General features: G+C 38.4%; 1 protein-coding gene across 2 annotated transcripts in view; it reads left to right on the top strand.

Moving 5' to 3' along the window:
• MAMDC2 (MAM domain containing 2) overlaps positions 1–16,604 on the top strand; it is a 61,838-nt gene that overhangs the window by 30,645 nt on the left and 14,589 nt on the right. For both annotated transcript variants that reach the window (XM_054054213.1, XM_054054214.1), the window contains exons 3-9: positions 334–599; positions 1,334–1,418; positions 2,348–2,485; positions 4,762–5,018; positions 7,905–7,998; positions 10,667–10,813; positions 11,675–11,940. In XM_054054213.1, the coding sequence (XP_053910188.1) occupies positions 334–599; positions 1,334–1,418; positions 2,348–2,485; positions 4,762–5,018; positions 7,905–7,998; positions 10,667–10,813; positions 11,675–11,940 (1,253 nt within the window). The remainder of the gene's footprint in view (positions 1–333; positions 600–1,333; positions 1,419–2,347; positions 2,486–4,761; positions 5,019–7,904; positions 7,999–10,666; positions 10,814–11,674; positions 11,941–16,604) is intronic.

The raw sequence follows: 16,604 nt of genomic DNA, 5'->3' as shown, positions 1-16,604 counted from the left end.
CAAATTATCTCGTAAATCAAATTTTCTGCCGACAGCTGTCAGTTCTGGAAGGCAATTCTTAATGATCTGCTTTACAATGACATAGCATCTTTCTCCGAAAGTTTCCAGTAATTTTAAAATTGTGATTAAAAACGCTGTGAGACACATGAAGTGATGTTTGTTTGGGTACAGTGAGATATCAAAAGGTTAAATGATTTGCTTAATGAATGAATGGTGGTCTCAATATCCTGACCTAGCCCCAGAACAACCATTGCTTTATAAATAAGCACATTTGCCAGCGATGAAAAAGCAGAACTTCTGACATTTATCATTCTGATATGTGTTTGTTCCCAGGACATTACATTTCTGTGGATACATCTTATGAGGGTGATAAAGCAGTGCTGTTAAGCCCTGAGCTGTACTCTGAGGAATGGAGCTGTGTCAGACTGATCTATCAGATAGCTACGACTTCAGAGACTCTACCTGATCCTGCCAGGCTCAACCTGTACCTGAGGCAGGAAGGAGAGAGTTTTGATCGTTTGCTGTGGTCAGCCAAGGAGCCTTCAGATAGCTGGCTCATAGTGAGCTTAGATTTACAAAGCAGTGCAAAGAAGTACAAGGTAAGCCAAATTTTAGGTGTCGTAGGCTTCCTGGTGCATGTGTTGGTGTGTACAGACTGCTTTTTGAACGTTTCCACTCCAGGCCCTCCTACTGGTTTTCACTGTTGGGGCTGGCAGTATGTGACTCAGTTGACTCTTCTGTCCCTAAAATCGGTGAGCAGAGCTGGCCTCAGTCAGGCAGTCAGTGCTCTTCCCAGTAAACATGTGATGCGGCTCACAAGAAAGCATGACCAGATGAGCCATGCAGTGAGGATGCTTCACCTCGTGTCAGATCTGCAGAGCTGCTTGTGTACTGTAGCAGATACAGGACTTCCCAGATCTGCATCTGCACTTGCTTGTTCCTGTCCTCTGTCACCTTCCGGGAGGAGTCAGAAGCTAGGAGGAGAGTATTTCTATCCAAAACCCATTACATGGCATCACTCACAATAATGTCCTGTATAGTCACAACTGAGGAACATGGAGTCACATGCTCTTATGTGTAGTGTGGGTTTTTTTGGCTTTGTGTCATTGTCTTTCAGCACGCTTTCTGTCCTCAAGGAAGGGCAATGACTCTGTCTTTAATACATTCTGCCAAGCTTTTCCAGCAAAAGCACCTCTCCTGACTGAAAGTATGATGACGCATACTCACCCCCTGCATGTTTAACTTGTTCTCCTGTTTATCCTGTTTTAAACATCCAGGGTGATAATGGAAATAGTGAAACCCTAAAATTTACAGTTTGGTTTATATTGTACAGATTGTATTGGAAGGTGAAATGGGACAAGATAAATCTGCCAGTATAGCAGTTTTTGAAATTAAAATAACTCCTGGATATTGTATTGGTAAGTACTGTCTGCTCAGCTTGCATATTCTCTGCATAGAAAAAAATGCCTTATTGGCAATCTTTAAACTGAATTAAAGGTCTATAGACAATGGTTTTTTCCTTATTGAAAAGTAGGCTGCCGTATTTGATGTAGATATTTTTCAAGCTAAGGCTGCACACACTAAGATGTGTTTTTGTTCTCTGTGATCTATGTATATATAGAGAGAGACATTTCACATACAATAATTCATTCTAAAGCTATTTATTGTTCAAGCAGGAACAAGTGTTATATTTTCACAAAACTAGACTGCTGCATGTATTAGACAAAACAGCTGTGACAATATTTCTGCTGTCTGCCTGTGCCTGCCTTGTTTAAGTGACATCTTTCAGGTGACAGAGTCAAAGCTTTGTTGGTACTTACACTTATTATTACTTCCTCATGATATTTGCCAAAAAATGCCAATGATGTTCAGAAATTTCAGTGGCCAGGAGGCTGAGACCTTGTGTTTCTGGGGAGCTCTGGTGGAGTCCAACTGAATTGTCACAATTTGTTGGCCCTTTGAAGGAAACAAAGCAGTCTCATTACTGCTATGAAATATGAGTGATTCACAAGTGGAACTTCTGCACTCACTGTTTAATACTTTGAAGTGGTATATTTTAAATCTGTTTTATTTGGTTCTAAATTAAAGCAGTCCTACATTGCCAAATAATGAAAAGATAGCTTGGACTGAACAGGATGCAAATGAGAATTTTATCAAAAATTTATGAAAAATGTGGCTAGGTTTGCTTCCAGTTATTATAAGCTATTAAATACCGTGTCCAATTTTGTAAATAAAGGATTAATCTGTACTACCATATGTAAAATGAGTCCAGTGCTTAGCAACAGCCTCTCTTCCACTTTCTATAACAAAAACACATGCACTGAGCTGGTGATATCTGCAATTGCAGAATGTGACTTTGAAGAAAATCATCTTTGTGGCTTCGTGAACCGTTGGAACCCCAATGTAAACTGGTTTGTTGGTGGAGGGAACATTCGCAATTCTCAGTCTATCCTGCCTAAAGATCACACACTTAATAGTGAACTGGGTAAGCAACAAATGTAAAACAGAAGTAACACTGGAAAATGTGAGTCTATGACCCACAAATGACTCTTATAACTGTACTTTATCATGTGAGTTCTTTCTTTTCTTCTGGCATTGGGTGGGGTAAGAGTGACTTAGATAAAAAAAGGGGATTAGAAAAAGATGGGGGATTTTCAGAAGTTTACACAAAGTTTCTCATAAGCTTTATAATAATGTTATTTTCTTTTCTAAGCTTCAGAATTACTCAAAATAAGGATAAAATTTTGGATTGAGAGGGGGGGAAATTCGTCTCTCTGTGGATTCTGAAAGTATAGGCCACAATGAGTTTTAAAATCTTGCACTGCTCCTCTGTGCATCCGGAGGTATTTTTCTTTACAGTGGCTATAGAGAATGTTGAGTAGGAAAGTTAAGGGACTGAAACATATTTGGGCAATCTTGGGTTAAACTGCACAGTTTAGGAGTTGTTTCTTTCAGTCAAGTGTGGTGCGCGATTAGAACAGTCTGTTGGAGGCAGAGTAGTGTAAAGACTTAAAGGATTTTTAGCACTTGACCTGTTACGAAATACTTGTCCTGGCCAGCTTGTTGATAGGACAACATTTTACATAGTCATAGAGAAGTGGTGCAGGGTATCTTAGCCTTTGATGTAGTGCTGCATGATGTACTGCAGCAAGTGATAGTCAGGAGATCTGCCTGCTGCAGTACACTGTGCATCTCAGCAAAGGTGATGCTTGTGACAGGGATCGCATCATGAAAAGCAGGGTTGATCCTCTTTCCTTAACTCATGCCGCTGTGCCTTTTTATTTAATTCACAATTGTGTGAGTTGAGTACAGAGTGTCATTGCAGTCCTTCATCAACATACGGCACCTAAATGCTGTTAAAATTCTGATGAACGTTTAACTCACCACAACTTCAACAGCAGACAGAAGCTCTGCCTATTAAAAAAGTATTGGGATAGGAAACACCACCAGCTGGGAGGGATCTTTTTTCTTGTAGCCACAGTATTTCTTGTTCACATCAAACCCTCACTGCTGACCAACAACTGAGAAGACCCCAAGAAGCCAAAAATCAGAGAAGAGCCTTCATTTTGCAAGAATTGTGCTATGAAGGTACATCACCTGGGTCATAATTAAGTTATGAAACATGGTAAAACTGCAGAGGAAAAAAGCAGCCCAGCTTCTCAGGCAAATACTGCTGAAGTGTCACCAGTCCCCTGGCAGTGGAAAGGCTGGAGAAGGCCCACCAAGCAAGCCCTTTCCTCTCCTTCCACTGGAGAGAAGCAACAAGTGACATCTTCAGGTCTGAGAACACTACTAGCTAGTTAATGTCATAGTGTAGATACAAACCTAACGACATGCTGAAGTACCCTGCCAGTTTGACACTTAATTCACCTCTAAGTTTTCTACCTATGAAGAACCTTTTTTCTGTTTATCAACTGATACTGGTTGTTGCTGTAATTTCCAGGAGTGTAGAAGAATTAAAACTATAGATGCACAGCATATCCCTGGATATGTTCTGTTTAAATTGAGATAGCTCTCCCAAAATCAAAGTCTAAGAGGTGCCCTTTGAAAGTCCTGCAGATCATACTTGATGTTGAGAGGGAGGGAGTTCACTCATCTGTGATGCATTTTACTATTTGATTATTTATTATGTTTATTAAAATCTCCCAAAAGTCTTTTTTAAGGGTTTTACCAAAAAAAAAAAACAAACCAGAAACAGTCTATTGAGTAAAGATAAGACATTTAGAAACTAAATAGATTGAGAAAATTATACAAGTTGTGAAATGTGCAGAATAAAGGCTATTTGTCAGTTCGTTTGATAAATTAAATGAACTGCTGAGTAAAACATGAGGAAACACATGGCTTATAGTCTTGTTCATTTATTTGGGTTGCCTCAGTAGATGTTACACTTGGAAAAAGACTAAATGCTATACTGATCCATTGGGAGGCAGGGTACTTACTCAGTTGTAATACATTTATCCATTTATGAATGGCTCCCAAAATTCAGAGAGTTTATTACTTTCTTTAGTATAAAGGTCTTGAATAAAGACTTAAGAGAGAGCTGAGACTGGCTGGTTTTGCCAGTGGTATTTTAGCCAAACCATTCGGAGTTGTATATAGGAGGAAAGAAAAAAAAAATCTTAGCATTACTAGATTTCCCAGGAATCAACCATCACTGTCCACATCATAGAAATACTTGTCTAGTCTGTGCCCATCTGATACTTCTTGCAAGTGGTGTCCTTTAAACGGTGTCCTAATGCCAAGTTTCTTTTATACTTCTAGGTCACTACATGTATGTGGACTCAGTTTACGTCAAACATTTTCAGGAAGTGGCCCAGCTAATTTCACCAAAGACCATGGCCCCAATGTCTGGCTGCTTATCTTTTTATTATCAACTTAAGCAGGAGAGTAGCATTGTTTTTACTGTTTACTTGAGAGACACGAGCGGCTTTTATGAAGAGATCTGGAAAACAGACAGTGCAGTGAGTGCAGACTGGGCACTAGCAGAAGTTGATTTCCATGCACCATACCCCATGGAGGTAAAGCAATTGTTCCATGACTGCAAGGTTGATTCAGACATCAGTGCTGACTCAGGCCAAGTTGGGAAGATGGCAGTGGTTGTCCAGTATCTGAAAGATCATTATAAAGATGCTGGCAATTGGTTGTTTCCTTTGTCTACTGCATAAGGGTCCAGGAGGAATCACCTTCCTCACTGGTGCTTGATTTTTGGTGAGATTCAGGTGGTGAAGTGCTCAGACAGAATGGCTTGGGAGATTGTAGAGTCCTGCTAATGTGAGGTCGTTCAGTTCTTATTAAATAATGTTCATGTTCTCCCAGTCCCGTATTTCTGTGACTTGATCCATTTTTGAGGATGCTGAGTATCATAAAATAACGCATGTCTCCAGCTGCAGAAGCAAAATTTAAAAAAATGTTCATGTTCTGTTCTCTACCTTACATCATCCTGCAATTCAGTTTTTCTGTGCTTTCACAAGATAGAGTCCAAAATTGGGTCCTAGTAGTACAGTAGTTGTTAGATACAAAAGCTATGTCTCTGTTGCTACTATAATTAACTTCAAGACTATCAGAAATAAATAGAATTTTTTATTTCTTAGTGTTTACTGATAAATACTCCGAACCTCAGAAGGCTGGAATAAACATTTTTTATGTATATGTGTATAAAATATATACACACACGTATGTATGTCTAAAAATGTATTTGTATGTATATATGGTATCTATACACACATATCTATGTAAAATACATATTTTTATATCTCATACATATATAAATATATTAGAAGATTGGAATAAACAGTGTATATGTATTATATGTACATATATACTTACATGTATACAAATATATATTATACATATATATTCCATTTTTATATATATATTCTCTGCTTATATATAAATATAATTCTAATACTAGGATTACAAACAAATCAGTTTCCATTTTGCTTGCTTTAACTCCCTGTAAGTTACTTGGTAATACACTGTAAGTCTGTGTATCTTCAGAAAGTTTTATGGGTAAAGCTAATTTTCATCAGATGTTATATAGTCCTTTTACAATCTGTAAAGTCAGTGATGAAGTCATCCATTCGAATTGTCAGATTTCAAATGGTTCGGGAAAGGAGATTAGCTCTGATGAGTTTTCATAATACTGTATGGTAAGTGAATTACTTATTCAATAAATATAAAGTAATGTGCAAGGGGAAAAACAGTCCTGGCCCTATAGATGGATAGATGGGCGTTAATTAATGATCATTTAGAGCTTGGCATTACTGTGGTTAGTTTTGTGAATATATCTTCTCAGTTCTAAGTGGCATTCATAAAACCATCTGTAATGTTGGAAACTATCTGTATTGGAATAAACAGCAAAACAGAGGATGTCATAGCACTGGATGAATGCACAGGGTACTCCTGTGTTCAGCAAAGTGTGCAACTCTAGCTGTCTCAATTAAAAAAAGAATATCCTAGAACTCCAAGAGGGAGATAGGAATAATCAAAAGTATGGAGAATTTATGTTAGTGAACTAACAGTTTCCAGCATGTGAAAAAATGACTGAAGTTGAATGTAGTAGAGGTTCGTGGAATTCATGAATGAGACAAAAAAAAATTAACAATTCTCTTTTTCTCATAATTTATGTTGCTGTTCCAAATTCATAATTACAATGTAACAGTTTTAAAATAAACCAAAAGGAGGCTTTTTTTCCTGCATCACATAACTGTAGAACTCTCTTCCATAGCATACAATGGTTGGTATTATTATGATCAGTTCAAAAAATTATTAAACAAATTAATGGGAAAGAAAGAATCCATCAGGAATGCAATGTGAGGGAAGAAGAACTGAGAAGTTGTTATTGTGTTTAGTTCTTTCTGTAGGTGACCTCTGTTGGAAACAAGACACTGAGCTAGATGGGCCTTTATTCTGCTCCAGGAATTTTTATTCAATCCAACACAGTTGTTATTTTAGAGATCACTTTATAGAAATAGGATTAAACCTTACACATAATCTATTCAATTGCTTGAAGAGAGTCTTACTCTTTGTTTCATCTGGCTAAGGGAGATTGCTCAGGATTCTTTCACAGCACTCCTCATTTGGCTCACATCCCTAGACAAGACTTCACAGGCATTGCTTTCACTGAATAGGATCTCTCTCTGGAAGCATTTGTCCTTATGTCCTCGTTTTGTCCCTGGGGTTGCCTGTGATTCATCCCTTTGATGAATCAGAGCTTTGATACTTAAAAGAAATTTTAAGACACTTCCTCAAGAGTTATGGACTGTCCTCCACTTACTTGAGGAAATTATGTCCCTTGGGAATGGCTAAGTACAAACGTTTGATTTTTGTGATAAACAAAACACAGCGAGAGCTTTTCTGGTTTTGTTCTTAATTATTTTTTTTTTTAAAGGAAATCTTCCCTGCCAGCTTATGCCAAGGCGTGGGTTTCAGTTTCTGAGGACATTTGGAGAAAACAGTAAAACTTAATATTGTGACAGCAGAGTAATCCACATAGTTTGCTTTTAGCTCTAGATCTGGATGGGTTCTAGATACAGTAACAATTAGGCATCTTTGGAGTTACAGGTCAATACAGACTGATGACCCTGAGTACTGGCTTTGTATGGTATCATGTCAGTAGCCTCACTGCGTCTTTAAAACAGATGCTTGGTAGAGCATCAAAAGAGTGTTCACCTTGTTTTTTCCTTGACCTTAACTGGGCAAGATCTGGTGCCAGGGTCAGGCTCTGATTTATGTCTCTTATAAGTGATGTAATGTAATTTATATTTAATTTATACTTCCAGTTCTGTCTGAGGAACCCTAGAGTCCGCCTGGGACATCCAATCAGAGTTCCATAATATGAAGATGTGTACCAAAATTATGATTGTGTATATTGTAGATGAATAACAAGTGATTATCATTTCCAGGTTATATTTGAAGTTGCTTTCAATAGTGCCAAGGGAGGTTATGTTGCCCTTGATGACATTTCTTTCTCTCCAGTTTACTGCAGCAATCAGACAGGTATGAATTCTCTTTGCTACTTGCCTTCCTTGTTTTCTCCTTTTGCTTTGCTGCTCTGAACTGCCAGTACTTCTAGTATTTCGTAGTGATGAGTAGGTGCTGCCTTCTCAACTGACCAGCACCATTTGGCTCCTCTTCCTCCTGGCAACAAAACAGCAGATAAATACTAGTGCCATTTATTTGATCCAGAAACCCATCTTTAATCCCTCCTCTCCAAAGACCTTGCCTCGAGGATCTGCAACTAGAGCACTGGACTGAGTGCTGTATTTGCATCACCCTGCTCTTCAATAAATTACCACTTTCATGCCTGTTGCAGAAAGAAAGGGGGATTTCCCCAGGTGTGGTGGTATGAGGAATAAAATGTCCTGGGCTTTTCATTACTGCTGATGTAGGCAATATTTTCTTCTGTGCTACTTGCCCTGAGGTGTTCCTCAGAACCAAAATGTAAGCTTTGCCTCCCTGTCTTCATTTGTCTGCAAGGTATTATTTATCTCAGAGACTGCCGTGTCTCACAGGATTTTATTAGGTTTACACAGCAGCAGTAGTCAGCTAAATCCACATGACCTCTCTGTAGAGGCACTTGGGATGAAGGACACTGTCATTTATGAATGCAGCCTCTTAAGTAGCCACATACTGGTTGCTTGGGCTTTATTATAGCAGTAAGCAAGTCAAAAGTAGATCAGTGGTTTTCCACTGAGCCCATCCATTCTTGTGGTGCCAAGTTTGAATTTTTAGCTGATATTTTTAAATGATGAAGAAAAAAGAGATTTTATGTCCTTTTTTATCTACTTGGAGTCTGCTAGCTTTACCTGCACTTCTCAAGTATCAACAGGAGGTAAATTCCAGCATACACTATTAATCAGTGACTCTTGGCTGATTAAATCTAGTTGTTTCACTAACTCCTCAATGCCTGCTCTGCTCTTGCTTTGTTTTGCAGCAAAAATCCTGAGTTATGCTTACAATATGCCATGAATTGGAGTTGTATGCTAATCTGTGGTATCCATTTTAATTTTCAGGTTGCTTATGTATGTTGAGTTATAGAATAAATTTTATAGTATTTTCTGCCCCAACCCTGTCATGGCCCAAGTTCAGATCTACTCTGCCCAGTAAATTTGGTAGAATCAGCTAGAGTTTCAGCTGGATTTGGTAGAATCAGCTAGAGTTTTCTAGCTAGAATCAGCTAGAATCAGCTAGGTCAACTAAACCTGATTTTGATATTTTGGTGGGTTTTTTCTGATAGAGAAATGAATGCCAATAATTTGGTTTATATTTGGTTGAACTACAACAAAGCTGGTTAATCCTTCAGACTCACTGCCTGTTTCCATCTTCAATTGTTTCAAGTGGTGTTAAAAAGCAAGAGATCTTCGTTCTCCTTGTAGTCAGCCATAGCAGCGTATGTAACACCATTAATTTTTTTACTTATTTTTCTGGAAGCTATGGTCAACAAATGTCTCAGTGTTAGCCAAACAGAGGAAAAAGGTAGCGGAATATTAAACTTGCTCACCAAAAGATGAATCTTTAATGCTGCATAGAGCTGATAATGCTCCAGCTGCATTTTCTTTAGCTAGGAAAGCAGCAGAGGAGAGGCCAGAGCTGCCCCCTTTTCCTTGGTAGGCAGACAGACACATGGGCAGCGCACAGATCCAGTTTATTTGAGACTGAGAAGACCACAGGCATCTCTCTAGTGCCAGAATTTTGATTCTGCTGAACCTGATTGCCGATGTCCCTGCTGGGAAGCCCCTTTAAGCCTCCCTGCAGAATGGTTGTGCATGCTGCTGTAGAGTGATGCTCGCAGGGCTCTGATTCCTGACATAGCTAAAAATCGCATGGTGACTGTGCACTGGGCCCCTCCTTTCCCCAGCAACTGGTACACATGACTGGTGAGGCTTTTAAAGAAGTAGAAATGTTTTATGTAAAAGCACCTTTCACCAAAAGGATTTTTTCAGACTAAAGCAAATCCTGACCCATGAATTCCACATCATAGGTCAAGAGAGAGCCATCATCAAGGCTGAAGAGCTTAGCTTAGCTTTTAATCAGCCTCACTATAAATGCTGCAGTCTTCTTTGCTCTAGTGCTAAAATGAGTGAGGCGTAGGCCCAAAGGTCAGTAACCATGAGGTGGTACATACACAAACCAAAAGCTATTTGACTTACAGTACACATATGCACACACAGTATACGTGACTACAAAAGGGTTTTTGAAACACTGCTCTTTCAAAGAATACTAAATATTGATGCTGGAAATTGAAATGAAAATATGACACCCACACACCCAGACACACACGCTTTCACACACATTTTGTCCAAGTATCTTTTGAATGAAGGAGGAAGATGGAAACAAATGATCTGAATGTCCTTGTGCATTATCTCATGAAGGAGGAATAATCTTTTAATTACATTTGTTATTATTTATACTTCACAGGGGCTGTGTAGGAGGTTTCTTCCTGGCTCAAGCAGAAATAGAAGAAAATAACACCTTGTCGTGATAGAAAATTGATAGTTTGATACCATCGTGACGTTGCACTATGTATTTGTAGTACCTTTGCACGTGCTTATCTTCCATAATGCAAAGAAAGGTGCAGGAGGATACTTCTGCATACATGTGCTTCAAGTATCTATGCCTGTAATACTGTGCTCTTCCTAACTGGTTGTATGCTTCTATCTTTTAGGAGCTCCTTTCAATCCTTCTGAGGCAGGCTGCAATTTTGAGGAAGATCTGTGTAATTTTTACCAGGATCACAAAGATGGGCCAGGATGGAGCAGAGTGAAAGTGAAGCGTAACGTGTACAGAACAGGAGATCACACTACTGGGTTTGGTAAATCGAACTCCTTTTCCCTAGAAGAGTCAAACTGGATATAAAAGTTAACCTGTTGCGTCATTGTTCACTCTGTTAGATAATATCATCAGCACACTGGTTTGATTACCTCACTGCATCTCCCTGCCATGCAAAATCAGTATATATCGCTGTGCTCTAGCCGGGACTCTGGCTGTGCCTCCCCACATGTAAAGGGAGAAGGTCACCTATTGAATAGTCAATCAGGGCTGTAATTCAGAGTATCTTTACTGATCTGTAGCCACTGAACGGATGATTCCACAAAAATAAGCAAGCAAATATAATAGTAGATTAGTGGATTTCTTGTAATATAGAGGAATGGTGGGCTTTTAACTCTTCTAGGCTGAGGATGGTTGGCATTTTTAAGAGGAAACTGTGAAATGTTGTATTGTGAAGCCAAATAGTGAAAGGCATGCTAATAAGTTCTGAAATCGCACATCTCTGTGTAGAGTATTCATGGTTCTTAATTATATGCACTAATGTCTCGTCTCTTTATACTTGGAATAACAGGCGTTGTTGCCCTATCCTTCATTCTTTCATCTTGGAGCAGTATTCTCGAAACAGCCAAGTTTACAGTGAGGCCAGCAGGCCAGAGAATTTTTCATTGTAAATTTGAAAAGTACTTATTTCTGGTAGCTCAGTCAGGTGCCAGTTTAGTTTGAAGCAACTAGGGTGCTTTTAGGAAAAATCTTATTTCCTTTCAAACAGTGTGATAATCTGTCTCCTCCCAGTAGAAACTGTATTTAATACCAAACTCGGATGCAATAACATTAGCTCCTTTAACAGCAAATCAGCTGTGCTAATTGTCTACTAGAAATACTCAATAATTGCACTGTCTTGCAGGTTATTACTTGTTGGCGAACACAAAGTTTACATCACAGCCTGGGTATATTGGACGTCTGTATGGCCCAACTCTGCCAGGAAACTTGCAGTTTTGTCTGCGTTTTTATTATGCCTTATATGGTTTTTTCAAAATGAGTGGTACTCTTGCTGTTTATCTCTTCGAAGAGAATCATGTTGTCCAAGAGAAAATCTGGTCTGTCTTGGACTCTCCAAAAGGAGTTTGGATTCAAGCTGAAATCTCTTTCAAAAAGCCTATGCCTTGCAAGGTAAGAACCGACTCTTCAAATCTGCCAAATTCTGGATTGAGATTTTCCTTGCCTTCTCTTAGGATTAATCCTAAATGAACTATACCTGCAAAGTGAAATAGAGTTCCCCAGGCAGTACTGTGAGAAACAGTATTTCTTCGCAGCCTGGCTCCTATGGGAGCCCTAATAAAGGGGCTTCATACCAGGAACAGGGCAGCATTGCACTGATGTTCTCAAATCTAATCACAGTATTTGTGGAGATTTCACTTGATGAACTCTTATTAAGAACCATTTGTGTCTTGGTTTCTCAGCTGGCTTCACGTTCAGTCTTTTTTTTTTTGCATGTTTCCTGTATGATTTTTATCACCATATTTTAGTACAGATTTTAATTAATCTAAAAAGTCATTACTGGTAAACCTAGGTCAAAATGAGGAGCTGATTCTACTTTCCTAAATTCAGCCACCGCGTTTAAATATGAAACTAGAAGTCAGTGTAATTTAGAGCAATGGAGCTGAAATATTTGCAATGTCTGATTGGAGAGGTCACTTTCTGCTCTCATCAAGTTAATAAAAATAACATATTACACATCATCTCCTGGGTAATTCCTCAAGCTGCTGTTATTCCTTAGCTCCATTCTTTTTACAAAGAATGACTTTTACGCCAGTTTGTGTAGGCTATAATTCTGTGGTTATGCTGATTTCTGTAAAAGGTTTCTACTACCTGTGAGTCATCTAAGGAGGACCAAGTAGATTACTACTTGATGATACTGAGATAAATCCAGCTTTTTTTTTTGTTTTGGAGTGTGATAGTACTGTGAACATCTGTATGGGAGTTTATCTTGTAACTCAGGTATTTCTAAATTATAGACAGACATCTTGAGCATTTTCTCCGTTACATAGGATTTTTTGAAATTGCAATAGTTACTAACTTTTCTTGGAAAAAAAAACCAAGTGTTTTTCCTCAAGGTAGGTACACTGTAAGAGAAAAATTTCCACCTCAAAAAATTGACTAACTATATTAAAGGTGAGGTTCATGCTGAAAATTTTGGTCCTAACTGTCAGCTGGTGTTTTCCCTCGGGTGTCTGATACCTTAAAGAATTTATGGATTTTTATGTACATATTTTTTATGCACAAAACCTACTAGAATTTCTACTGATACAGAAGAAAAGGGAGAATTTTATTACTGCCCAACAAGTGCATGATAGAAAAGTCTCTCACAGTATCATTTCAAGATATTTGCAGAAAATTATTTTTCTCTGGTTTTTTTAATCATGAAAGAGTATTGGTTAGCAAGGCAAGCTTATAACATTCTCCTGCCATCTCCTGTTTATGTATTTCTTTATTACTTTTAAAAAGGTTCAGTAGCTAGTGTAGGGCAATACACAGTAGTGATGACAGCTTAGCATGACGGTTAAAAATTGTTTATGGCCTTGGAAGTGGCAGCTTTTTTAGCATCTGACATTTACATGGAAAATTTTTCCAATATGAATTTATGAGAACAAGTTTATATTTTCCTAGAAACTAGTATATCTAAAACACTTGTGAAGAAGCTTCCTGGGGATGGAAAGCTTTTAGTGAATTGCAGCTTTTGCATCTGTAGTTACTAATTTATCTGTAGGCAGTAACAGATCTGGACAACAAAGCAGAGGAGAATGAGGAAGTCAGGGCAGTATCCTTGCTGCTGCTGAGCCTGAAGGTCTGCAGGAGGGAAGAAACCCTGTGGGAGAGTTTGTTGGCCTCTGGCAATTCTCAAAAACTTTCAGTGGTTCCTTCAGATCTTGTGATGGGAAAGCCTTCTTTCCAAAGGAAACAACTTGCAAAATGTTTCTGTTGAGAAGGTATTTCTTAAATATCAGAAAAAAAAAGATTTAGTGGACTTCTGAGAATGCAGTATATATTCAATGTATCATAATTCAGACATCCCTTAGCCAAATAACTGTATTTGGGGAGAAGAGGGGATGTCAAGTTCTATCTTAGCCTTGGTTTAAACTTACTCTCTTTTTTCCTGGTTTGGAAGATTAAATGACGTTTAGAAAAGGGATTTTATTGCAATATTGCATATGTAGTAGATGCCACTGCTTCATAATAAATCATGCATAAGCTATGATGTGCTAAACTTTGTTTAACGGGTTTATGGTTTTATGATGGCTGTCTATGCGCATATACCATTAGTTTATAAAGTTTTCCTTAGACAAATAGTACATGGAAAACAATGGGTGAAGTTCTGAAGCATGTCAGTATGCAAAGTATATCAAGATATCTTTTGCTTAAGTGTGTGTCTGCTTGCCATAAGGTATGGGTAAAAACTTGGTGTAGCTACAGGTTGTCTGCTTTAATACCCACAAGTGAGATCGACTGAAGTTGCACAGTGAACCTGATTCTGGCTTTTTCTTGCAGCCCAGCTTTGAAACCTTAATACTTTAAAAAGTCCTTTCATGCTATATTTTGTTTCTTTCTTCTTTTCCAAGCCAACAGAAGGAAATGAAGTAGCACTGTGTGGCATTGTATAAGCACTCAGGTTAAAAGATGTGTCTGCCTAAGACCTAGTGAAATAGTTGACAAGGACCTCTCATTTCAGTGGCTATCTTCAAGCTTGAGCTCTCTTGTCCTGTCTCTTCCAACCTGTCCTTGGGTCTCTTGCCTCCTCACTGGTGCATCTTTGCCTTATCTGTCCTGCCCTACAGGCAGCAAACCCCTCATTCCCCATCTTACTCCTGGCTCTGGACAGTTCAATTTTTTTCCCCTCTAATCCTGTCCATGTCACAGTCTGCTTGTACTGCTTGTCCCAGTTCTTACAAATTTTAGTTTTAAAAAACTAATGGCTTGACAGAAAGCACAGTTCTGTCACAAAGACCAAACCCCGACACATTTCATGTTCCTACTCTAAAGACTAGGAGTACTCAAGCCTTTCAAAGAATTTTTTAAATGGGCAAAATAAAACCTTTTTTCTTAGCCTTGTTCTCAGAAATGATGGAACCGTTTTAACTTGAATCTTCCAAAACAAGCTTAAAGCAAGGACCCAGCATGGAAAATATGAGCTGAAATCATTGCATCTTGGCAACGTTATAAGCAAGTGAAAACCAGTCTTTTAAGTGAGTGATGGGGCCTCAAAATAAGATAGGACTACCACCTTTCCTCTAATACAAATGTGGTGGCTGATGTGCCTATCAAATTATTTTCTGAGATAACATCATGTTCTAGACTTGGATGCTAAGAAGTTGTAGGCCCGCACAGTAGATTGCCGGACGAATTTCTTGGTTACTGGGTGTGACTTGTAGATTAGGTCAGTGCCTGTGGCAACAGTAAACAGTCTCCTGGCAGTTCCATAATGGCCAGCAACGTCAACAAGGCAGTTGTAATGCTGCTTTGGCCAGGGAGTCCTGAAGGTCATAAGGATTTTGCAGCCAGAAAGCAATCATTCTGAAGTACCTGGTTACGTATAGCCTTCATTTTTCTTCTGCTGTGAATAGTACTCCCAAGGCTTTGAAAACAGTATAAAATCCATCTGATTTGCTTTCATTTTTATAACATATTTGCTTGCATCAGGACAATAAAAAGGCTCAGATTTTCATTTCTTGGTTTATGTAGTGGCTTTTGCAAGTTCTTTTTGAATTAGCTAACTGCAGTCTGGCACAGATTGTTGGCCTGAGTTCTGTGGAGAGGAAATGATGTGAACCTGGCCAGTAGGCTTTAATATGACACTTTGAAACTACCACATTTAAAAGGTTAGGTGGGTATGATCCAGCTAAGCAAGTCATATATGTTTATATGTATACATATATGTATATATGTGTACATACTGCAAATATATATGCTATATAATGGTAGTGAGAAGGTGAGAAATTTAAAATACTGATTTCTCAATTTGTACTCGAGATGCTCTCTTTTAGCTAGTGCAAATATCTATTATTCTATACACATACACTATTGCTTTTGTAGTCTGTAGCACTCAGGGAATAAATATAAGAAGGAAGAATTAAAAAAGAAATCCTAACATTTCTTAAAATAAATTAGACCCTTCATGATTTGTTATATAAGTCTCTTAAAGGGCTTCATAAAATCAGGGTCTGAAATATGTAGATATTTTTTTTGGTCTGACTGAATGTACTGAAACTAATTTTCCAGGCCAATATATAGCAGTTAAATGTCAGAGCTAACTGACAGAAAAATTCACGTGATGTATGTAACCTGAAGGTGCTCACATGCACTATGGAGTATGGATCTGCATTTTGATATTGTGTGTCTGTGTGCATAGACCACCATGAAAAGATATTTCTCTCATGCAACTTCACAACAAAGTCCAAACATCTAGATTAAAATAAACCTTTGAGTGCAGTTGTATCTACTTACCCCACTTCTGTTTATTTCCCATTGGATTTGGTTCATTATTCTGAAGCTCACGTTTTCAAAAGTAAACATCTCTTGTTGTTTATCCATTCATGCAAGTTTTTGCAATGTTACCAAGGAGCGTAGTGCTTGAATACCTCCCAGAGAGTCCAAAACCAAATCCTCAGAAGGGTGGCTGGCATCATAACAGTCCACCCTACTTCCACTGGAGTAGTTGTGGCAGCATTTCTTGGGTTTTCATTCTTTCAATCTATTTTTCTTCTTCTCTGATGGGTTTTTTCCTCTCTTGCTTTCCTTGAGTTCGTCCGTGTGTTTTCACCCATCCTCTGTAACTAATT

This window comes from Cuculus canorus, chromosome Z, assembly GCF_017976375.1.
Source record: "Cuculus canorus isolate bCucCan1 chromosome Z, bCucCan1.pri, whole genome shotgun sequence".
NCBI lineage: Eukaryota > Metazoa > Chordata > Aves > Cuculiformes > Cuculidae > Cuculus > Cuculus canorus.
This window is presented reverse-complemented; position numbering and strand designations above follow the sequence as displayed.